At 38.2% G+C, this 24,609-nt stretch overlaps 1 protein-coding gene across 2 annotated transcripts in view; it reads right to left on the reverse strand.

Annotated features, from left to right (window-relative positions):
- LOC150084966 (neuroglobin-1-like) overlaps window positions 1-24,609 on the reverse strand; it is an 83,457-nt gene that overhangs the window by 26,808 nt on the left and 32,040 nt on the right. Inside the window, exons 1-2 of one of the 2 annotated variants that reach the window (XM_090376726.1) lie at window positions 10,895-11,091; window positions 4,721-5,019 (exon numbers count right to left, since the gene is read on the reverse strand). In XM_090376726.1, the coding sequence (XP_090232852.1) occupies window positions 4,721-4,917 (197 nt within the window). In that variant the 5' untranslated portion in view covers window positions 4,918-5,019; window positions 10,895-11,091. Of the gene's footprint in view, window positions 1-4,720; window positions 5,020-10,894; window positions 11,092-24,609 lie in introns of those variants that run through there. The other variant, XM_090376725.1, reaches the window with a different exon arrangement.

Genomic DNA, 24,609 nt, shown 5'->3' on the forward strand with positions numbered 1-24,609 from the left:
GTATATAAATAAATGTATTTATGTATGAATACAAAGAATAAAGGAACAAATCAGATTCGACCCATGCGCAATGGATACGGGACAGTCTTAGATAACCAGGCTAATGTTGTCGATGAGCAAATACTTATTTTAGAGTTGTTGTTGTTGTCGGGGTTTTATAGACTCTCATCAGCTGACGAATCTCTACATGCACATGGAATGGACAAAGAAGTGTGCAGTCTTGTTATGGGCGACTTCAATCTACCCCACGTTCATTGGAATAAATGGGATTGGAAAAATAGGTAGCCAGAGGGCTTGATTGGACCCCGGAGAGATTCCTTTAGTTTGAAGAATTGCCAACGTATTGCCAATACGTGAAGGCTGATTTAAGAATGAAGTCGGTAACTACAGTCCGGTTATTCTTAGTTCAGTGGTAGGAAAAGTCTTAGAGGCAATGATTAAGGAGTATTTAGATAGAAATGGTATTCTCAAGCTCAATTTAATTTTTTAAAATTATTATATTATGGTTACCAATAATTTAATGCTGGACTGAAAAACCCCAATGTCTGGGGGGATAAAACCTTATTATCTACGCCTGAGAGCGACTAACTCAGCCACGGATGAAAAAAGCCCATTAAAGTTCCTCGCATCATCGACGGGATTCGAACTCGAGCTTTTTCCACCCGGTGTGAGGAGGATGGTGACGATACCACTGTCATAGTTTAATTTTGTCAAATTTCATCATAGTTTATTTCGATTTTAGGTTTGCGAAGTTACCATATCAGCTGGAACATGTTGGAATTACTGCTGCAGAGCAGAAGGCAGAGGGGAAGGTTGTGATTAATGCATATTCTTCAGATTGCTGTGTCAGAAGTGTGGTCTCCCAAGGGCCGGTTCTTTTTAATGGAACTCTGTAAAATTGGTCCAGAAATGTTGGAGATGTTATGAAAAGTGTATGGTGACAAAACCATGAATTAGCCATGCGTGTACGAATGGCACAAACGGTTCAGAGGGTGACGGGAAGATGTCCATGACGACAAAAAAATACAGGAAGATCGCCATCTTCTAGGATAGATGAGAACTTGGTGGGGTTGAATTAAAAAGATAAGTAGAAGAAAGAGTTGTGGGACTTACGATACAGGCAGGAAAGCTCATGGTGTGCCACTGAAGATTTATGAAAAAATATCCTGTACAGATGGGGAGATCATAGTCCCACTGCATCAGGAAATTGTAAGACCACATTTGGAACACTGGGTTCAATTTTTGGAGACCTCATCTGGAAAAGACGTTGAGCTTCTTGAAAGCCACCAAAGACGCAACTCACATGGTAGATGAGAAAAAAGACGATCGTACGAGGAAAGACTTTGATGATGTCGGCTACAGAGATTGGCACCCAGACACATTTAGAGGGGACCTGATTTAGGTTTATGATACTCTAAGAGGGATTAGTAAAATGAATGAGGGAGGAATTTTGTGTTATAAAGAATTACAGAACTAGGAGACATAAATTCGAATTACAGGGAAAGGAATTGATTACTGGAACAAGTTGCCTCCACAGGTAGACGAGGCTGACAGTTTGAAAAAGTTCATGTGAGGTCCTAGCACTTAATTTTTCTATTTTTAAATTTTCCCTCTGGGTGATTGAGGCTGTCAGCTTGGTGAAATTCAGAGGTCAGTTGAATCAAATTTAAGGACAATATATAAATAAGCCACAATCTTAATTTTAATTGTAATCACAAGAAATATCGCTTGCCCAAATAAAATTAATTCGTTTGTCTAACATGGTTGTGGCATTCCAATTACGCTAGAAGGCGCTGTTTGTTTTAATGGCGATCTGCAACTGTTGAGTCTCTCCTGACCATATCTAGGCCATTGACTTCTGTGGTGAATGCTCCATCATTTCTATATCACTAACAGGCCCTTTGAACTAAGTGCAGATGGTACACAAGCGAGCGGATAACACCTAAATCGATTGTCTGGTGATGGTGGAGCATCACCAGACATCACCAGGCGGAAAACAACTTTTTTTGTTGTTTTTTCTTCAAGTGGAAGCCATCAGAAAGTGTTTATTGTTTGCGTTATCTTTGTCGGGTAGCGAACACAAAAGAAACTTGGTCTATTCTGTAAGAAGGATTTTGAGGTCATGGAGTTGTTGTGATAAGATGCAAAAATCCTTAATTGGTGAAATATGTAAAGGACCTTCTATTGATCAGCAGAAGACGTTTGGTTTAGTGCTATGAACGATAGATGGCAGTACACGTACATAGGACAGGCCCACTTTGAATATTAAGAAAATTGTGGTTTATTTAATGAACATGAAGAAAAATAATTAATTACGTTAATTTATAATTATGGAGTTTATTTTAAATTTTTTAATGAATAATACTGATTAATAAAATCAAAAGCATTAACTAGCAATTATTGCTGGTTAAACTTTCAGCTCCAGGCATCATACTGACAATGACCAATCTAACAGAGAGTCAAAGACCTTGGATCTCATTTTCGCTTCCACTTGCATCCACCTCAAACTTATTATTTCAGTAGAAGTACACCATAATCTTCATTTCTCTATCCACCAAATGCTAAATATGCCCATCAACTGCTGTCCTCAACTTGCTAGCCTATTTACAGAATGGCTCAACTCCATTGCCCAGAATGTAGCCACTAAAAATCAAACTCCATTCTTATTCTAAGCACTGGTGAAGTCCTCATCTTAGTGATGCTCTTCACAATAAACTTGTACTAAACAAGACCTAGAAGAAATCTAACGTGCCCCATGATCGGATTGCCTCTCTCATGCAAGGGAGAAGGTATTCAGTTATTCAATAAATCCAAATCTAATGCCGTTAAAATTACCTGCAGAACACCCTACAGAAAGGTAAGGTCCTTATTTCTGGACGCAGTCACCAATTCCCAGTTTCCCTCACCCACAAAGGGAAGCTAGATCATGCAACAAGATTTAGTCCTCCCCGTCACTACCAGTAGAAGTGAAGACAACCTATCTCTTCTCTGTACCACATACTTCAACCGCTAACAAGGAAATAAATTCTCTTCCAGATTCAAATTCTTCAGGATACGATGGCATTCCATTCTCTCTCCTTGAAAATGCAACGTCCTTCTTCCTTCTTCAATTTCCTTCTTCCTCATTCATAAACCAACCATTTTGTCCTATGCTAACACATCAAGATCTTCGCTGTTATCAAACCTGAAGACAAATCCAGCATGACTCTCACAGGAACATTTCACAATTCGTTCAGTACCTTCGAATGCAACCTGTTTCAATCAGCCCATAAAAGTAATAAGTTGTGCTCACTCAAGAAAAATCTGTGTCCTATTCAGCCCAAAGAGGTAAGTGGATGTTGAGGATATACTGGCTATACAAAGTTTGGTTTATTGGTAACATCCACTTACCTGAAAAGATTTATTACATGTGTAATAATTAATATTATTGAATATTTACTTTTCTTTCATTTCTGGGGATAAACCATTGACGCTATGCAAAAACTAAGGTCATGTTCGAAATTACCATACCCAGAGTACACCAGGAAATACAGATAACAACTTCAACCTCCCTTAATGATCTCGCAATCAGAGAGAGAGAGAGAGAGAGAAATGAATTGTCTTCTGTTAGTTCCAATGGATTAAGCTACAAGATCTACATAATTTCCTTAATGTCCTCCATCACTTTGGAAGAAAATGAGACAATGGATAGCCGTGCATCTGATCATTTGTCTGATGCAAAGACTGACGACGCATCTGCCGCTGATAGATCGTACAAAGCGAATTCATGCCGTAACTAGCGAGCTACGGCTGTATTACAAACGACCCACGCTACGTGCGATGCTGAGGTCTGCAATTCTACTTTAATGGCTGTTATAATAGAGCGGGAACTATCTCTTGCCATCAACGCCGAGTGTACTGATTCTTAATCATTACCTATTTTCATTACTCCATCGAGAGAAAATTTGATCAAACTATTTATTTCATCCATTGTTGAATTGCACTGATTGGACACTTTAAGTACACCACCCGATAGCAAGCAAGAGTCTCTTTAGCCCTCAGAAAAGCCTGCATTTGTGGTGTCCAAAGGTATCTAAAGAGTTGCTCCTCGGACTATCTATCGTCTAACCTTTGAACAACAAGCATGATCTGGCTGCTTTTTGAGCACACTTCATATAACGTTGATCAATCCCTCTTGTTGTTGTAGGGTTCTTAGAAGCATCAACGACTAAGGCCATATTGCTTCGTGTATATTGTTTGTAAATTGAGTGTGTTCTGAGGTCGATTTTCTGTTTGCTGGAAGAAAAACCCGAGTTTCTGGGAGAAATAACCATGCTATCATCACCTGAGACCGATTAACTCAGCCACGTTTTGAAAAAGGCTAATAAAATTCCATAGACAGGACTCAAACTCAGGTCTTTTCCACCTGGTTTGGGGAGGATGGCTATCCTTGCAAGTGTGCTATCCACGAGGGATAATTTCCCATTCAAGATCCACCATTGCGAGGTTTTAATTAACGGTTACTGTCCCTTCAAACTAAATGTTAGGAGTCCTTGGGGGATCGGTTCTGGACCTACTGCTATTTATTTTATATATCAATAACCCAGCCTTAGCCCTCAACAGAATGGATGTCAAGTTCCGAGTATATGCTGCTAATTTAAAAATTTACAATCCAATCATAGTTCAACCTCTAAAATTAACCAATCAGACGTAATAAGTTTGGTTTTTAAATTCCACTTACCTTACAAACATGCTGACTCCAGTAGGTTCCATCGCTCTAGCGATGGCTTTCCACGACTTCGAAATGCTAAACCTTTGTCTCACTGTTAGGGGCATCCGAGGATCTTGTGGTGCAGGGGTCACAGAATCGGGAATGGCGGCTGTGTTGTTCGCCTCCTGATTCTTATTGGGCATTGTCTTGGCAAAATTACACCCCATGGTGGAAAGCACACCTTTGAAACTACTTCACGTTTCTTCCGGTATGAAAAGGTCACCACATGGATCATGCGTTGTTAAATACTTCGACTCTCATTGTATATCCTACAAATGATACCAAAAAAAAACAAGATTGAGATGGCAAAATCAGATTTTGAAGAGTTTATTTGATTAGATCAAAGATTTGAAAAATACAAACACTGCTGTAACTTAACTTTTGGACACTAATATATGTATGAAGTGTAGAAATAAGGTTCCTGGACTTGTGCAACAAAAAGAACACTCATCTTCAGTGAACAATACAGTCGAGGAAATTAGGATTGTGTTGACAAGTCCGGATAAAGTCTTGTAATGACACTCTTGTTGCTCCTGCTCATCTGCGAGGCAGTGTGGCGCAAATCTTCATGCGGAATTTGAAGTTGTTGTAGGGGTTTTAGGAGCATCGGCAACTAAGGCCACGTTGCTCCAGGTATGTCTGAAAATTGCGTGTATTCTGACGTCGATTTTCTGTTTTCTGGGAGAAAAATCCGAGTTTCCCGCAGGAAAAATCATGCTACACGCTCCTGAGACCGACTAACTCAGCCACGTTGTGATAAAGGCCAATAAAGCTCTTCACGTGATTGGATCTCAGGTCTTTTTTAACCCGATGTTGAGAGGACGACTTTGGATTTGAAGAATCATCTTCTTAATCATATCTAACTAATTAGCCTTCATTTTCAGGGTCAAACGACGGTCTCTTCCCTCAATTTCCCACGGACGTTCACTTCTTGGGTCATCACGAACATCCTCTTTAAATCACTTATACCATTCAAACACTGGTATTTCTAATATTTTTCATTTTTGCTTATTGCTATTTTAATAATCATTTATATACATAATAATTTAAATAAAAATAAGCGAAAATTATTTAAATAAAATTGTAAACAATGAAAAATAAAAAGGAGGGAACGCAGTCAACAAAACAACAGCCATAGTCGGGAGTGACCACACTTTTTAGAACAGCCAATTGTTCAGCCATTAGTTTTCACGCTCTGACATACTCACTTGATGAAATACATAAAAATTTCTCCTTCAGTGGATCATTTCTGCAATGACTGCGTCAGAAAACGAAATACAATCATTCAAAAAGCTGTTGCGAGTGTCTGATAACCTCTAACTTTTTTCGAACAGTGTATTTGTCTCTCAGTTTTCGAAATAACTATTCCTGGTCTTCAACTGTTGTTTTCTTATCAAAGAGCAGTTGCGGTTACATGCTCCTGAATATATTTCAAAAATCATCTGCCCTCCTCCTCTACAATTTCCCAGGAGCCCTCCTCCTTTCAATCCAAAGTCGATATTTAATCAAGATGAAACTGGAAGACTTCAAAATGGATGAGAGAAAACAGAATTTATTATTTTAGTAAAAGGAATTGGCTACCATTTGGCTATTACTCTCCATCCTTTACCTATATTGGTATGAAAATAAAAAGAGGAGAAATATATCCATTATGGCAAAAGAGTCTCTAACGTAATACAGTGGAAGGAATTCATGGAGGGACTCGAAAGTCAATATATTCAGCGCTCCACAAAACTTCTCCAGATAAAGAAGAAGAATTATTCATAAATACGAGCCCAAAGAAGCAGGGTAGCATTTAAGTATAATTAAATTTAAGGAGGACTGTTCCTTAGCTCAAACAAGGTTATGTTTCTTCTCAAATAACCAACTGTGAATAATTCATCCTCTCGGATTTTGTAGATTCGTATTTAGGTGGAGAGCAATACATCTTAATCAGGATTCCAAAATCCTGCCAGTGTGGTTTAAAAATATCAGAGCCATGTGGTAATCATATTTTTATTCTTTCTTCGTTGAACCTTGTTTCAAAGATCCCTCTTAAGTTGTCAAAACAAATCTCCAAAAAGTTTACACACTCTCTCTAAGTGGAATACGAACTCTAGCAAAGTGATTTCGTAAGAGGACATCCTAAATCCACCCTCCCCCTCCCTCGAAGTAGTACCATAAAGCCATCAACACACTAATCCATCATGGGTATCATAACAGTACTTAGAGATTCAATGCCGAAACAGAAAAACTTTAGCGCATGCTCAGCGCATGGAGTTGCAAAGCCAATGTCAGAAGGTCATTGAGGTTAGGAAAAACAAGATGACACTTGGCATTTTCATTGCAGTCTGGAAAATTTAGAGGGAGTTTTCATTGTCTGTGGGATTTAAGAGAAATACAGATTCAACTGAACAGACGTAGCTGCAAACATAACCTTAAATTCAAATGTCACATAATGGGCTCTGGGTAAGACGCTTTTGAATAAATGGACTTTTGGGAAATACTCTTGATGAGGATTAAGTTTGAAAATGAACACATCTAGTTCTGAAGCAAACTCACCTATATTTCTTAAACTGCGCTAAGGATGGAAATCTATTTATCTAGAAAAAGAAAATGCTCCAATGATTGGTATATCGCCAGGACATCAGGAAATTTCTCTGTGGTCCCCCAAAGTGGTCCAAAGACAATTGAATATAAAATCCCACAAATTTTAAACTTTGTATTTAAGTTATTCTTAGTTTTTGAAAATTTATGGGCATGTTTTGGAGACTGATAAACCCAAAGCTGCTGTATTACCTTATAAAGAATCCTAAAAGGACCAGCAGTTGCGTATTATACAATTCTTGAAGCCGATTTCTAACTCCACTGTTCCCTTGTAATTACCAATCCACCCTTGATGAAAAGTCTTTAAAGTTTTGAGTACTCGACATTGTCAAATCATCTTTGCGCATCCGTTAAACAAAAATCTATGGTAGGTGACGCAATCTGAATTAAGCCTACCTAATTTTATCTCAATATTTTTTAACTTAGACCTTGCCAAGGTCCAAAAGGTCCACCTGGGTGTGGTAGATGGCCGGAGAAAGCTACCTACTGTATCGTCACGACAATGAATTTTGGCAGAGTCAGAGAGGTGGTCTTAGGATGTTTTTCATGGTTTGACCTGGGACCATCTTCTTTTGGACAAAACCGTAAATGTGGAGATATTTTTAGATTCTGGATAATAATGCGTTGCCCACGTTGTGGCAGCACATCAGGGAAGGTCCATATCTGTATCAGCTGAAAAACTCACCATGTCATATTGCTCATGTTGTGACGGACTGGTTTGGACTGGCCATCCAGAGCCCTCGCCCTGACCTCAATCCAACTTGGAATCTCTGTGGTGAATTGGATCATTGGGTGCCTCATGGGAGGCTTCCAGAAAACAGAGCAGAACTGGTGGGCGCTTTGAAGGCCCAATGCCAGAAAATTTGGAGGATATTTACAAAATAATTGGTAGAGAGGGTCCCACTGAGACCAGAGGCTGTTGTGAAGGCTAAAGATTTCAGCACACATTATTAGTTATTCCTGTAGGAAAACGATAAGCAGGTGTTGGGATATTAATGGTAGGGCAGGGTATATTCGCTAAATCGACACGCGCATTCTGTCTTTCTCTCTCTCTCTCTCTCTCTCTCTGTTTCGAAAAAGTAAGTTGGTTTCTATGGAGAACGATGGGCCCATGTCACGATTTCACGTGTTTAATATTCAAAGAACGATGTCTGTGTTGAAAGCTGTTTTGCACAATACGTATTCACGAAATTCAGGATATATATTCCTCAAATATTTCCATATCCATTGTGCACTTGGAGAAGTCTTTGAATGTGGACCTACTTGTTGAAATATAAGTTATACTTTAACAGTTGTTTGGTGTTTGCTGCAAATATGTGGTAAAAATAAGTTTTTTCACATTGTAATGTGCACGCTGTTGTAACTTTCTCGTGCTGGACGAGAAAGTCGATTTTCGGGGAGGAAAAACCACACTACCGTCGTATGAGACCGACTAACTCAGCCACGTTGTGAAAAAGGCCCATCAAAATTCTTCCCTTCATCAACGGGACTCGAACTTAGGTCTTTTCCAAGTGTGGGGAAGACGGTAATTCCACCAACTGTGCTGCCCAAGAGGGCTAAGGTGCCTGATTATCAAGCTGTGTACTCCATATATTCGAAGTCTTTCCTGGGCGCTTTTTTGCAGATCTCACCAGGTGAGTTGCCAGTCATTCGCTTGTGTGTTTGTGCGTGTGTGGGCTTAACGGCGCAAGGACAACATAATGTACTCTAAGTATGGTAAAGCTCCATGCTTTTTTATCAATATGAATTGCGATTGAAGTTTAGAGTGCGTTATAGAGTTGTATTCTTTTGAGGAAAGTGAAGATTTTGCCAACATGTGGTGTACCTGCTAGGAGATGAGCAATACTCAGAGTGTTCGTTGATGAAAATGAAGCAAAGAGAGTTTGTCGCTCACTGTTGTAAATTGGGCAATCAATGAGTATATATTGGACAGTGCGATGGGTATTGCAGTTCGTGCATTGTGGTGGGTCAGTGGCTGCAAGCAGATAAAGATTGGTGTACAGGATCGGCAGAAGTTTTGGCATCTAGGTTCGCATGTTCATTTCTAGCAATTCCAGCATGACCAGAGGATCCAACAAAAGGGAACTTTTTACTTCTTCTACTTTAACTAAGTTACAGTCCAGATCTGTCTAAGGAGTTATCATTCTTTGTATTCTGTTGTACAGCTTGGAGAGTGCTAATGGAATCTGTATAAATAACACTGTGCAATATGGTTGTTGAGAGTGTGTAATTTACGGTTAGTGGATAGCACAGAGTTGCTACGTGAATGATAGTGTCAATCACCGGTATGGTAAAAAATGCCCTACATAACAGCCTAACAGCAATAGGTCTCCCAGAGAACACAGAAGTTCAAGAAAGTCACAATCTTGAACGCCTGCAGGACAATCAGAGAGTTCCTCGACCAACAGCAATAGCACCATAACAACCATCCTGTGCGCTTGGTAGCAGTACCCGTTAGGGAGAAATAATATGACAACAACGACAACAATAATAATAAGATGGATGAAGAAGACACTCCATGGCAGACACTACAACGACCTCCATCAAGCCTACATAGATGAGATGGCGTTTAATGCTTCGCTCATGAAATGAAAGCTCATTCCCGAGACCGAGGGGTTCATGCTCACCTTTCAAGGCCAGTTAATCAACACCAGGAACTACAGGAAATACATCGCCAAGGAACCCGGAGTAACAAATGACGCATGTCGTCGATACCACCTCTCAAAGGTGCCAAAGAGCCCCAGAAACCATCTAGCACATCACCGCACAGGCTATACTGGGACAGTGCAATAATAATGGACAAGACTATCCCGCACAACAGACCAGACATAATCCTCATCAACAAGAAGAAAATGGCTACCTACCTGATCGACATTGTGGTGCCCAACATCAGTAACCTCCAGAAAACCTACGAGGAAACGATCAAGAAGTACTCAGACCTAAAACAGCAAGTCAACGATATGTGGCATATGGAACAAGTAATGACCATCCCGATCACCGTGTCAACCACTGGCATGGTGCCAAAGAGCCTCAAAAAGAACCTGTAGCTTATAGAATTGAAGTCACTTCCAGTAAGATTTTTCTTATAAAAACGTTTGCATCTGCAATTATTCTTGTTGCTGTACAGTATTGAAGATGTGGTATAATTATTGAGTTGTACGCTGAGATTATCACGTCTTCATCTCTACTAGCAAAATTTCTGTATATCATTAAGAGTATCCCACGGTCTGTCCTTTCAACCATACCAGAAAACTTCATGTCGGACTCTATTATGACCCACCAGATCGAGACTGCAGTTACTACCCTGCACTCTGGCCCTGTATGGAACACTTGAGTCTCCTCCCACCCCAAAGGATAATTTGTCTGCATTTTTTAACAGCAAAATACTCCCGTTCTCAACCTGGGATTTTAAAAACTGCATTTTACTGTGGGACACGTTGAACACCTGACCTACGACATGAAGTTTGATCTCAGAAATTCATTCCCAGCCTCACTAATTCGAAGTTTTCGCATTACTGCGAATTAGTGAGCCCTGATATATACAAAAGCATTGCTTACCACAGCTGCAATCATCCCTGGCGTCCTTAGTACAGTAGCCGTCCCATATGTCCTCTTCCAGGTCTCATTGTAAGAAGCTTCAAGTGGTTTACCTTCTTTCAACGGGCTGTGTAGGGTGGTAGGTGTGTCTTGTGGGTTCTCATTCCGAGATAATCCTCAGATTTCCATAGCTTTCCCTTCTTCGAGGTTCAACACGAATTCTTGCGTCAAAAAGCCGTATGGAGCAGGAGAGAGAGAGAGACGAAGTGCACAGACGCTTTGTTGACCTTGAGAGATGACATTATTGATCTCACGTGCGTTTGCTGACATAACCTGGTTTGTAAGCCACTTGAAGGAGGTGTAGAATGAAAGCCCACCAACCATCTAATAGGTGGATTGCTGGTCCGAAATGAATTTAATCCACACCCACAATCAGAATTCTCACTAGAGATTATTTGATACAAAACTGATCATAATAATAGACAGAATTTGAATACGTTCAGTACTGTAGCTTAGTGAGAAGAAATTACACGGATTTGTTATTATTTTCTTTAATTTGGTTTCTAATAAATTTGATTTTCTTTAAGATATATTCTTAAACGAATAAAGTAGCTTTTTTATATAAATATTATTTATATGACCATTATTTGTTGCTTCGCGCGATATATAAACATAACTATTCAGAGATAGAAAAGTACTTCGCATTACCGGTGGTGGCGCTTTAGTCTTATAGCCCGATGTGAAAAAATATGTACAAAAATATGTCAAAAAAATTGCAATTACAAAAAAAAATGCCTAGAGATATAAAAATACGTTGTATTGTCCGTGGTGGCGCTTTAGTTTTCTAGCAAATTTTTTATCTAGCTATATCTGAATAGAAAAATACGTTGCATTGCCAGTGGTGGTGCTTTAGTCTTCTAGCCCGATGTTTAAAAAACTAAATGCAAAAATATTTGTCCATAATTGTCCAGAGAGAGAAAAATGCGTTGCACTGTCGGTGGTGGCGCTTTAGACTTCTAGTCTGACGTGAAAAAATAAATGCAAAAATATTTGTCAAAAAATTGCAATTACAAAAATTGCAATTTTTTATCTAGCTATCTCTGAATAGAAAAATGCGTTGCATTGTCGGTGGTGGCGCTTTAATCTTTTATCCCGATGTTTAAAAAATAAATGCAAAATTATTTGTCAAAAAATTGCAATTATAAAAAAATAATTGCCCATAGATATGAAAATGCGTTGCATTGTCGGTGGTGGCGCTTTAGTATTCTAGCCCGATGTTGAAAAAACTACGAAAAAATATTTCACTAAAATGGAAATGCCAGATTATATTCTCTTGGTAACGTATTATTTACTTTCAAAATGTAGCAGTTGAAGTGGGGTACTTTGATCTTTCCTCTTTGATGACATCATCAATATCAAAGAGGACCTCTCAAGGTATTGTGAAGATTCCAATGTGATGCATGCCATCTGCAGAAGAGGGTCGGTTAAGATAAAATTGATCAGCACTTTAAAGACAAAAATTATTAAGTTTCAAAATTTCGTGTATTTTTCAGCGGATTAAAATCTTAAGAGATTAAGATTTTTAATAAATCGCTAATTAAAATTTAAAATGTTTAAATAAACATTGCATTTGCGGTTTTTCATGAAGACAGGCGACGATCAGACCAAAATGGTATTAAGTTGGTATAATGGCTTAGAGAAGCGTTACAACAGCTGTATTGCAATGATTAAATCCGTCCTTGCATATTAATAGAAGGCATCTGCGTTCAGCGATCCCATGTTTGTAATCTGAGTACGAAATTGCTTCTGTTCCTCTGCTTTGTCCTGGTTTTATGGTTTATTAGTTCTGGCTTCTCTCCAAAACATACTACTACTTATGTATACTTTACACAGATGCAGTAAATGAGCTCGTTATAAGCTTGGTTTCTCACAATTTCCGAGCAGACATAAAGCGCATTTCCCCTTGATGGCATAATTATGGATATCGCCAGGTTTAGCACCCCCAAATATGAATCTTATCAAAATAAAAGGAAAAAAAAAAAAGTTTCTTCGTGTTCGCGGATTTTTGTAGACGCGAGAAACAATCCACCTTAATCCTCATTTCAGTAGAGCTTTGTATAAATCTCGAGGAGTTTGGTTAATTTATTTCCGAAAATTGAGAAGCACGTCTTTCGTCGTAGGCGGTCGAAATTTCCTTGTATGTCTACATTTTAAGAAACTCTACTGCTGGTAAGCGTCAACATCTATTAATTCAATTTAATGTCGAGATTAAAGAAGAAACAAATCAGCTAGCGTTACCCAGTCCGTGTTAGCGAATAATTATTAACATGGATTGTGCATCAATTGCAACAGCGTCCTCTTCCGACGATATTTGGAAAATAAAGTTATTTACTACAGATAATTTTAACTGTCTTTAAGATTAGCAGTTTCGGTAATAGTGCCTCTCTTCAACCGGTACCACCAAACATCCGTTTTTCGAAGTCTGTCAGATTACATCCCATGCCCATGTCGATCAAGTACTCTGTATGGACTGCATGCCACGAATCTGTAGGATGACAGTTACCGGTTCTCACCACTATATGGAGGAGAGGAACTCCTGGTTACTACAAGACGAGGGTGGTCATAATGTTTTGATTGGACAGTGTGTATACTAGATGATCTCGTATATTGTTGCTAAAGATGGATTTTTCCTAAAATAGATTTCCTAAAGATAGATTTTTCTAAATATGGATTTTTTCTTTAGAAAAAGTTCTAAAGATGGATTTTCTAAAGATGGTTTTTTCTAAAGATGGATTTTTTCTTTCTTCGTATTTTTCTAAAGATGGATTTTTTCTAAAATAGATTTCCTAAAGATAGATTTTCCTAAAGATGGATTTTTTCTTTAGAAAAAATTGATCTTTAGAAAAAGCTCTAAAGATGGATTTTCTAAAGATGGCTTTTTCTAAAGATGGATTTTTCCAAAGATGGATTTTTTCTTTAGAAAAAGTTCTAAAGATGGATTTTTTTCTTTCTTCGTATTTTTCTAAAGATGGATTTTCTAAAAATGGCTTTTTCTAAAGATGGAGTTTTTCTAAAGATGGTTCTAAAGACAGATTTCCTAAAGATGGATTTTTCTGAAGATTTTTTCTTTACAAAAAAATCCATCTTTAGAAAAAGTTCTAAAGATGGATTTATTCTAGAGATGGATTTTCTAAACATGGCTTTTCTAAAGATGGATTTATTCTAAACATGAATTTGCTAAAGAAGGTTCTAAAGATGGTTCTAAAGATGGAATTTCTAAAGATGGAATTTCTAAAGATGGAATTTCTAAAGATGGGATTTCTAAAGATGGATTAATCCAAAATATTGATTTATTCTAAAGGTGGATTTATTCTAAAGATGGTTCTAAAGATAGATTTCCTAAAGATGGTGATTTTGTAAAGATGGATTTATTCTAAAGATGGATTTTCTAAAGATGATTCTAAATATAGATTTCCTAAAGATGGCTTTTTCTAAAGATGGATTTATTCTAAAGACGGCCTTTTCTAAAGATGGCTTTTTCTAAAGATGGATTCTCTAAACATTGCTTTTTCTAATCATGAATTTTCTACAGATGGTTCTAAAGATGGATTTACTCTAAAGATGGAGTTATTCTAAAGATGGATTTTCTAAAGATGGTTCTAAAGATAGATTTCCAAAAGATGGCTTTTTCTAAAGATGGATTTATTCTACAGATGGCTTTTTCTAAAGATGGATATTTTCCTAAACATTGATTTTTCTAAAGATGGATTTTTCGTTTTCATTTGTAATGTCATAATCCAGATTTTGTCCAGAAGAAAATTGGACAAAAGGACTCTTCGTTAATGCATAATTTACCTTAAAAAACGTGACTATTTCTTTTTATCTTACCAAGATGGAGTTTTAGCTAAGCTTTTATAAAAAGGGTCTTAAAGATAAAATGTGCGGCCGAAGAAAGTAGGTCACGTGCGGAAATAAAGCTTTTTGGTGACACTTACCCTGCTTCACACGTGTTAAATCCATCTGTAAATGATCGATTTTGAAAGCATTATAAGGAGATGCAAGCAGTCGTCTAGGGAGATCTGATGCAGAAGATAAATTTAGCGTGACTGCGCATGAACACATCAATCGAATGAATCAGGATGGGATTAAAACCCTCAGAGGTGATTAACCTATTCCGTGATTCGCTTTGATGGCCGGCGAAACCAAACAACGCTTCCGAAATGCGCTACATCCACACCAACTTGCAGATTAAAAGGATTTATTCCACATATTAATATCGGCTTGTTTGACACAAATAATTTAAACGACGTAATCGGTGGCGAATCCATTATATCTCAACTTGCGTGTGATTTATTAGAGGAGAATATCCAACGGGGGTTTGAAAAGATTAAACTTTAGAAGGACAATAAACAGCTAGAATTTTTGGTCTGGCCAGTCTATAAATATGCTAGAGGCCTTCCAGAAGACGGTAGTATGATTGTGAATGCTAGATTCCGCTTTCTACACAGTTAACAGACTTCCAGCGCGGAATGATAATAGAGTGCTACATAAGTAATCGGTCGATGATTGGTGATCTGCAAATGAAAGCGGACTGGTGCTGAAAAACTTCTAAAACTGACGGAGTACGACAAGAGAGCCAAGCTAAAATTGTCCTTCCAGAACACAGGTCGACTTTGTCGCAACACACAAAGACCCTCAGCGAGACGTTTGACACATATCAGTACCTGTACAGTGCTCAAGATGCTGCATGATATGGGTTACTAGAGTTGTGCAGCTGTCCTCAGGCCATTAATCAATCCAACAAATGTAAAGCTGCCATTCTTGTACTGTAGACCAATAGAAATATATGCTTTAGAGTGACTTCTGCGTTAAATTTCATTCATCCTAAAGATATACAGTTCGGCTGAGCTCTTTGTCCTAGGCATTTCAATGCTTCAATGTTATTCGTTTCACACTTCGTTCTCTTCAGACCACGGGAATGTTAAAAGATGGTTGAGTACTAGTCTTTTCTCTTCATTCTTAATCACTGGACACGGTTCCCTAAATTCAAAACTGATACATGAGTAGTATCTTTGATTCTCCTAAAGCCCAAATGAATTCTTATGAATCCTTCCTTTTCCATCACTGTTTTTGAAAAATACATCTACCTGACAGGAAGTATCTGGTTGGAATATATGCAGTATCGATCTTCTCTTCTCCCAGGATTGGTTGTAAATTTGGTCATACTTGGACTTATGATAAGACGCTGATCGCTGCGTCCCTGGACTTACCTGATTTCACTTGAATGGCTTGGACTTCCTGATTAAACATTCTTACCAGATAACGTACACTTGCCTCTTCTTTCATGTATCTGAGAATTTTATCTTATATTTCTTCCCGGCCCATTAATGGGACAGAAATTATGGCAACTTGTATTTTACAAGACGTGGGACTTAGTCCACTAAGGACAGTAGCCGTCGTGGGTAGCACAGTTGGTAGGATCGCCCTCCACCCCACAAAGGGTGGAAAATATCTGACTTCGAGTCCCGTCGATGAAGGGAGAAATTTTTATGAGCCTTTTTCACAACGTGGCTGAGTTAGTCAAGCGAGGGTAACATGGTTTTTTTCTCCTGGAAACTCGGGTTTTTCGTCCAGCAAATAGAAAATTGACATCAGAAAACATGCAATTTGGAGCCAATATACACGGAGCAACACGGCCTTAGGAGAGTACGTGTACACAATTGTGACCCACCTCCTTGTGGCTTGGAAGGGTACTGTAAAACAGCACTGCACTCATTGATGGCCATCAAAGAGCCATGGAAGACCGCCCTACATAAGACACAACAGACCTGTGCACATATATCCGCTCTTCAAGCCACATATTCACAATCCTTGTTTTGTGATGGAGCATTGTCATGTTGGAAGGTACAAGCTCCACATCCATAAAATTTCAAACATTTCAAAGATTTAATTTATATGAAAGGTTTGAAATGATCAATCCTACCAATTTATACGACTTGACATATAGTAATAAGGATACCCAGAAATCAGCCTACTATGATATGACAGGTTCTCACTTAAAATAGTAAGAAGAGTAATGCGAGCCCCTCGTAATGAGAATACAACATCTGCGTTGCCCATGTGAAAGTTGCACGTGCTGATAACAACGCTTCAAGGGCTGCAACCAACATTAATGGTGTTAATTTGGGTCGAGAATATTTTTCAATGAACTTCTAAGAGTCAGATACAATCAATAAACGAAGTTCTTTTTTTTTTTTTCAAGATGGAATTCCAGCTGCGTTTAATTTGATCTTTTCTTCGTCTATTTATTGTTTACAGACGCGACTAATACTAAAGATTGGATTTTCATTAAGCCAAGTGCACTTTTGTTTGGCGTTTTGTCAAGAAATGGCCTCTGTACACAAACTGACAAAAGGAAAGGTCGATGGTATTTCAGTCTCTCTCTCTCTCGAAGGATACAGTTTCTTTGCGAAAAGCCAGCGCTATAAGTGATGTCAATTCTTCTAACCCTCACCACAGACGCGCACAAAAAAAGTCAACCATAAAAGCATCAAAGATACTTTATAACCACAAGAGAAGCACTAAAGTCTAATGAAATAGAATTACTGTTGACGTTGGTGAACCCAAGAAGTTTGTCAATATTTAGGCGTGAAAAATAAAAGTTAACTGATCGAATAGAAAGTGACAAAAACCTTCAAAATAAACAGATTTCTTTTCTCTCTTTCGATATCTAGTAAGAAAGACAGAAAAGAAAAATCCGGAAACAGAATTCGACAAGAATCTGGATAAATGCGAATAAATACAGTATTTTCTACTTATAGTCAAGTGCTGCCACCTGCCATTTCTAATATATGTCATATAAATTTAATATTATATATTCGAGTGCTGCCACCTGCTGTCTCTAATGTATACCTAAACATTATAAAATATTATAAATAAAATGAAAGAGACGCGAATTAATTTAATGGAGTCTGTTTAGGGTACTGGAAAGTTTTTCTGCAAGAAGAGAATTTTCTAAAATCTCATATGAAAAAAGGAAATCAAATAGTGGTAAAGGAGACTCGCCATAATCTTTTTTTGGGTTGTAATTTTTCATGAGACCTTCATCTTTATGAATATCGCCAGGGAAATCATGGTCTCTCCCATGCGTGTGGGTATGAGAAAAGATGTTTTGGTTTTTTTTAAAAAATCTTTCTCCTCTAGCCGCAGTTTGGGATGTTTTCTCAAGTCCTCTGCAAGATGCTGCATAATTCATCTTTTTACAGTCCGCATGAGATAGGGTTAATGTCTAGCTTAAGTTCACGCTGTTAGAGCACTTCTGCGGCAAATTAAATCTTCGCCTAGTGGAGCGTTCATCCTGAAAGCCGTGGAGACGAGAAATGGCCTGGTGGCAGTTGATTCTCTACAGATATCGTAGGGCATCTTTCTTTCGTGTTCGTGTCATGCAACGCATGACCGTGATCCGGCTGCAACCAAGTGCGGCCAGATCTAAGGTCTAAAGAAGAGAAATGGCATTAACAACTTATGGTTGTGATGCGCCTGAATGAATTTACCCAGTACTAACACAAATATTATCACAAAGTTTCAACAATGAAATTCCTAAACAAAATTAAACCTCAGCTGCAGTGGTTAATATATTCTTTGCGCGATGGCTACCAAAATAATTGTAATTATGTTGGTGTAGGTTAGCATGGAATGAGATGACAGAAAGAAAATCAAATAACACTCCACAGAGATCAGAAGTCTCCAACCAACATTTGTAAATTGCTCAGCCATTCCGAATTAGCAGCAATATGAGATAAACAGACAGAGAACGATTCCTTCACGGGGAGGAAAAATTCAATCTTCAAGTCAAAATGACAGCTTGACCCAGTTTGAGGAACATTGCTGTTACACGTAAGACGGAAAGAAGTTGTTTGAATTTTACGCCAAGGACAACGACTTGAGGCTTCAGTGCATTTTATATATAAATTGCATATATTCTATGGGGACAACCTCTTTTATAATTAAAAAGGTCGAAATAGAAACCATGAAAATTTGAGACCGGCTAACTTGGCCACGGTGAAAATAACCCATAAACTTCTTTTCATCAAGATTGCGCTCGAACCCAGGCCTTTTCCGTACACTGCAGATGAACCGTGTAGATGACTGGAAAGTTTCTCAAACAAAACACGCTCATGGAGGACATTGATAATTTTATCGCGGTTCGGCTATTGCTTATTAGGCTAGATATCACAAACGTGGTTTTCTAGCCATGCGTTGATTTAATCGCATTTTTAAAATGGTCTTCACGGAATTTTTAGAGCCATACCTTCAGAATAGCCTTTAGGGAGCTCTGAACTGAATCCACTGGAGTAAAGACTATAGCCACGGTTGGAACTCGTGACATGTTACAGAAGACAACTGAAATTTGACTCTGAAGTGACCATTGGCGAAAGAAGAAGAAGCCAAATAAGATTTTATAAATAGGTTTTCAGCCTTTTAAGGTACAAAAAACCTTGCGACGTAGATTTTGGCAGATTTTTCAACCAGCTCTACAATCTGCTAATTATTAAAATTGGGCATTTGATTATTATCGGAATAAAAAGTTGTATTTTATTCGCTTTGCCTTCCCTGCTAGTGACCAAGCTACTAAAGCATTCATAGTATTCAACCAGTCAATAAAAGTTACAAATTGTAACCATTGTATGTGGTTCATTTTAGTATTCACTGCCCTCTTGCGGTCATTAACCTTATTGATGGTCTGGTTACGTTTTTCACAGCTGATACCAGCACGCCCATACTGAATATTGAGTGTATGCTAACTTCGGTCCCAATGTATTCTCGCATTGGGAATATGTCTGACTTAGAATAAATGAAGCCTGGTAGTAAAATATAACCGGGGTGTTTTCTTCTACCGTCTGCCTGTATTATACGAATCCTATGTTTATGGATCATCATTGGAATTCCGCCCATATCCTACAGCGTTTCTTCGGCAATAAAATGAATAGACGTAGAAATCGAGAACACGTTTGCATGTGTATGACCGCTGTTAATAAGAAAAAAAACATGGTAGCATTTGAGTATCTACCACGAAAGAAGATGCCAAACTTATCTTCGAACATTGTCTCGATGAAAATCTTAAGTTAATCTCTTCTGATTGGTGATGCGCTACTCGTAATTCTTTCTTGTGATTTCGAATGCGGTTGTTCAATTGGAGAAAGTCTGTGAATTTTCTGGAATAAATTCAGCAATTTACTGAAGAGAGAACATTGTAAAATGGGAGAATATTCCTTTAAAGTCTGGACTGTTCTAAAATCTGCATATTTACAAACAATCGACTCCCGATTTTCGAAATGAAAATCTCTTTCAAACGCATTGCTAATGCTTACACCTAAGAAATCTGAATATATTTTCCATAACCAAAAACAGACTCTTTGAAGACTTAATAAAACGTGGCTGGAGTTTATACTTATGGTTTAAATTTTCGTTTTCAGTGAAAGCCATCAAAGAGATGTTTATTTAAATTGATACAGTCGATAAAAATCGAATTCAAAAGCACAATTTACAGCCAAGAGATTTAAAACACACGATGTACTTTTAACAAAACATCTTTCAAGTCATCAAGTTTATTGTGTTCTCAATTTATATAAATCCCCTTTTAGCATTCTAGTTTAGTTCACCGCAGTTCTTTTTTTATAACTACCAAAGTTAGAAAGGAGGTAACGTCTATAAGGATTCACCACTGTCATTTGCAGTTCATCTTGCTAATTACACCCGAAACAAAATGGCTTTGAAGACAATCACTGCTTTGAAAAGCCGAATACCAATTCGTGTACAGTTCTGAGTTATAATTACATCTAATAGAAATGGAGGCGCTTTGGGAAGACTTTGTTTGTTGAAGTAAACCCTGTGACTGTTACCACACGGTGGCTGGCGATCAATTCAGCACGTACCTATCGGTAAGGGAGTCCTTTGATGTTGGGCGCGAAGCAGAAGCATTAGCTTTAACAAGGAAGTGAAGCCCATAAATGATTTATCAACATGTAGAACTCTAGTTCAGATTCGTACTCTTGGATATAGGCGGTACCACTTCAATCGTCCAGAAACCTGTAATCAAAAGCAATTTCTCTTCTAAGTCCCCTTTAATACAAGCATCTACGGATAACAAAGTTGCTTCACAGTGTGGTTCACAAATAGATTGCATTTCGAAACGGGAGAGGCTTTTTTGGTATTTTTCACATCGAGGTTGGAACAGCCGGTCTAGGGAGGGTACTATGTTGTTTTTAAATTCAAGAAACTCATGTTTCATTCCATAAACATACAAACCGACTATGAATGCACGCAATGTTCGAACACGATATTCAAGGACCTTACCAAGGCGGCTCAAGGGCCAAATTAGAATACTGATGAAGTGTTTTTAACTCAAATGTTTTGTACACTGCCTGGCCGATTTATTAGGACTGTAGAGACTTGGGCTATAAGTAACTATCTCCGCTGTTTTCTTGTTGTGTTTTAGGAAGATCAGCGACTAACACCACGTTTCTCCGCGTATATTGTCTGTAAATTGCGTGTGGTCCAAGGTCGATTTTCTGTTATGCTGGTCGAAAAACCCAAGTTTCCGGCAGAAAAGACCATTCTACCTCGCCTGAGACCGACTAACTCAGCTGCGTTGTGAAAAATACCCATAAAAATCTCGTCATCGACGGGACTCGAACTCAGGTCTTTTCCACCCGGTGTGGGGAGGACAGCGATCCTATCAACTGTGATACCCACGAGGGCAACAATCTCTGCAAAATTATCACAGTTCGAATCCTGTAAATAATGCGAGGAATTTTTAAGAGCTTTCTTCACAACGTGGCTGAGATGGTCTCAGGTGAAGGTAGCATAGATTTTTCTTCCAAAAACTCGGATTTTCGTGCAGCAAACAGGTAAATCGACCATAGAACACATGCAACTTTCAGATATAACATATATATGGCGCAATATGGTCTAAGTCGCTGATGAGTTTCCATAACTCTACAAACAACCAATCTGGCAACGTTGCATATCTATCCCTAAGGACAAGGGTAGTTTGAAGATGACAATGCAGCCATTCACAGTTCTAAATGTTTGAGAGAGTAGTTTGAGGAACACAAGGAAGACTCCAAGTATCTAGACAGGTGAGTTCGTCATCACAATCTGATCTGTCACGTCACTCTGGGAATTGAGGGCAGTTTTCTTACATGAATGGTCCAATATTTCTTGTGTCACTTTTCAACACTTCCATTCCTTATCGGATCGAACCATAATGATTTGGGCTAACAGCGGTCCAACACGCAATTAACTCATGGTCCTACTAAAGTGGCTAGGCAGCGTACATCCTCCTAATTCGAAAAACAAGCCTATTGAAATGATCTAAGAATTTATCTTTTGTAAGCTTATTATTTTTTTGAATAAAGAAAATTAAATAAATAACAAAAGAGCACCAAAAGGGTGGTCACGCAGACGCGAACTTGCCCTCGACATACGAAGAACGCGATGAGAAATGATCTGCAATCTTGTAAACGCGAGCTGAGCTGAAATTCCTGTTAGGTTTATAATAATCTTTTCGCCTCACTTCGGACTACCTGGATAACAACGAAAGCTGTAAGGACCCAGCCTTACAATAATTTAATAAAGTTTGTTAAATATTGGAAGAATTAATTGTGGCGTATATAGTTAGTTTCAGTCATGTATCATTTGTTAAGAAACACTGAAATTCGAAGGTTAGTCCAAACACACCCAGTTAGTTAAATCTCGGTTGTATGGAAAAATTCCTTAAGCGAGTCAGTAAAAGCAATCATAATGGACCGAAACAAATCCCACTTAAGACAGGAGCATATACACTATAGAAAGGGCACTGAGTGCGGAAGTGGCCCTATTATAGATTTCACGGTTCGACCTCTAGCAGGTGTGGGCGACTAGAAATGGATATGGGGGTGAGGTCACAAAGAAAGCCTGAAACTCTTAGCTGACCGGAACTTACGTTTAATTTCGAGAAATTACCAGTATTTTCCAGATTATCGGAAGTTCGGTCACACTAGGAAAAAGAAAGCACGCCCACGGAAATGAAGGGAGACGAATAGGATCACGAAGGAAAGGATAGGGAAGTCAACGATTGGCCAGGAAGAAAGCGGTGGGAAATTTGAGAGAAAGGAGAGAAGGGAAGAAAAAATTGATACTGATCATTCGGAGAGGAGTTTTTGTGGTGGAAGCAGTCCTGGAGAGATGGAAGCTGTAGTGGGAGAATTGATTATAAGAATTTATTTTGTGAAAGTCTAGAGTCGGAAGTATCGTTCCCTTGAAGAAGTTAATGCAGTCTATGGAGGAAGAATGGTGAAACGCCCTAGAAGCAAATTTCTCGTTTGAGCAGTTGAGTGACTAGTCGACCCGAAAGGTATCCCAGTCCTCGGACGCAACGCAGATGGAAGAAGAAAGGAGATAAGATCCGGTATTATCTTCAGCCGTGCCGTACCCGGTAGAGAAACCCAGGATAGATTACTGTGTTCCCCGGATGAGCAACCTTTCGCTTTCCAGTCCTCACCCCGAACAGATAGGAAGAGAGACCGAGCAGGGAGGAATACCAGACCATTGCGTAAGTGTTAGAATAAGTACTGAGAATATAATTTGTAAAAAAAAGGGGAACTAATTTAATAATGAAAAGGACTCTAGGAGGACGCTATAAGTTTAAGAGAGAATGTCAAAGTACTAAATATATATACATATATATTTGAACGAGTGTAATACTTAAGGAGTGATAATTTAATTTAGTATAGAGATCAGAGTAATGCAATTTAAGAGTAAGTTAATCTGTAGTAGGAAGTAAAAATTTTGTCCTTGAATTATTGTGAATGTTAAATTGCTGTGAGTATGACTTATTTGGGGTAGAAAATGATTAAACAAGTAAACAATTAAATGAGCATCTAGCCCTAATTATGAAATAGTGGATTAATTGAACGGAAAGGTAACTAAGTAAATTGGTTGGATATTGTTGACTGGTGACATGTTTGCAAGGAAGGATTCTTGAATGAATATATATGTATTTCCTAATAAGTTGGGAAACGAGCACTTATGAAATTATAATTTTGTCTGTTCATTGGCTGATGGTGGTTTATTGACTTACATGGACTGTTAAGGAGCAAAGAGACTGATTGTACGTTGTGAGGGTAATAAATGTGCGGACCTACTGAAATCTTTGTAGAGCAACAAGAAGAGACACAATGATATATATATATGTATATGTAGATATATATAAGTATTAGGATTTAGTAGTTCTTTTGATAACAAGGTTGACCGTAAATTACAAGATATATACACATTTAAAAATTAGTAAAATAACAAGTGTCAAACTAAATACTGTATTCTTTTAAAGGTTATTGTAATTTTCTTATATATGATATGACAATAAAAAAAATTTTATATTCTACATTCTTGTGTGTGTCTGTCATTTCTAAACTCAGCCAGTCCAGTGGAAGAATACCTTAATATATTAGGGGTCCCCGTGAGTCTGGGGATTTTCTGAAATCAATCAAGTCAGGTGTTAAAGTGGGAGGGGTTAAAATAAGGGGATAAAAAAAATATATATATAACATAATATAATATAATTGTAGGCCTCTTTGAGGAATAGGATTTTCAGAATAATAAAGATAACTAAACCCACCCCCACAAAGCCATCAAGTGTGTCGTGTTACCTGGCTATAGATCAAATACAGACGACAGTTCGGGGTAATCAGCGA

This window comes from Mastigoproctus giganteus, chromosome 6 (genome assembly GCF_048544385.1).
Source record: "Mastigoproctus giganteus isolate SK-2022 chromosome 6, ASM4854438v1, whole genome shotgun sequence".
Lineage (NCBI taxonomy): Eukaryota > Metazoa > Arthropoda > Arachnida > Uropygi > Thelyphonidae > Mastigoproctus > Mastigoproctus giganteus.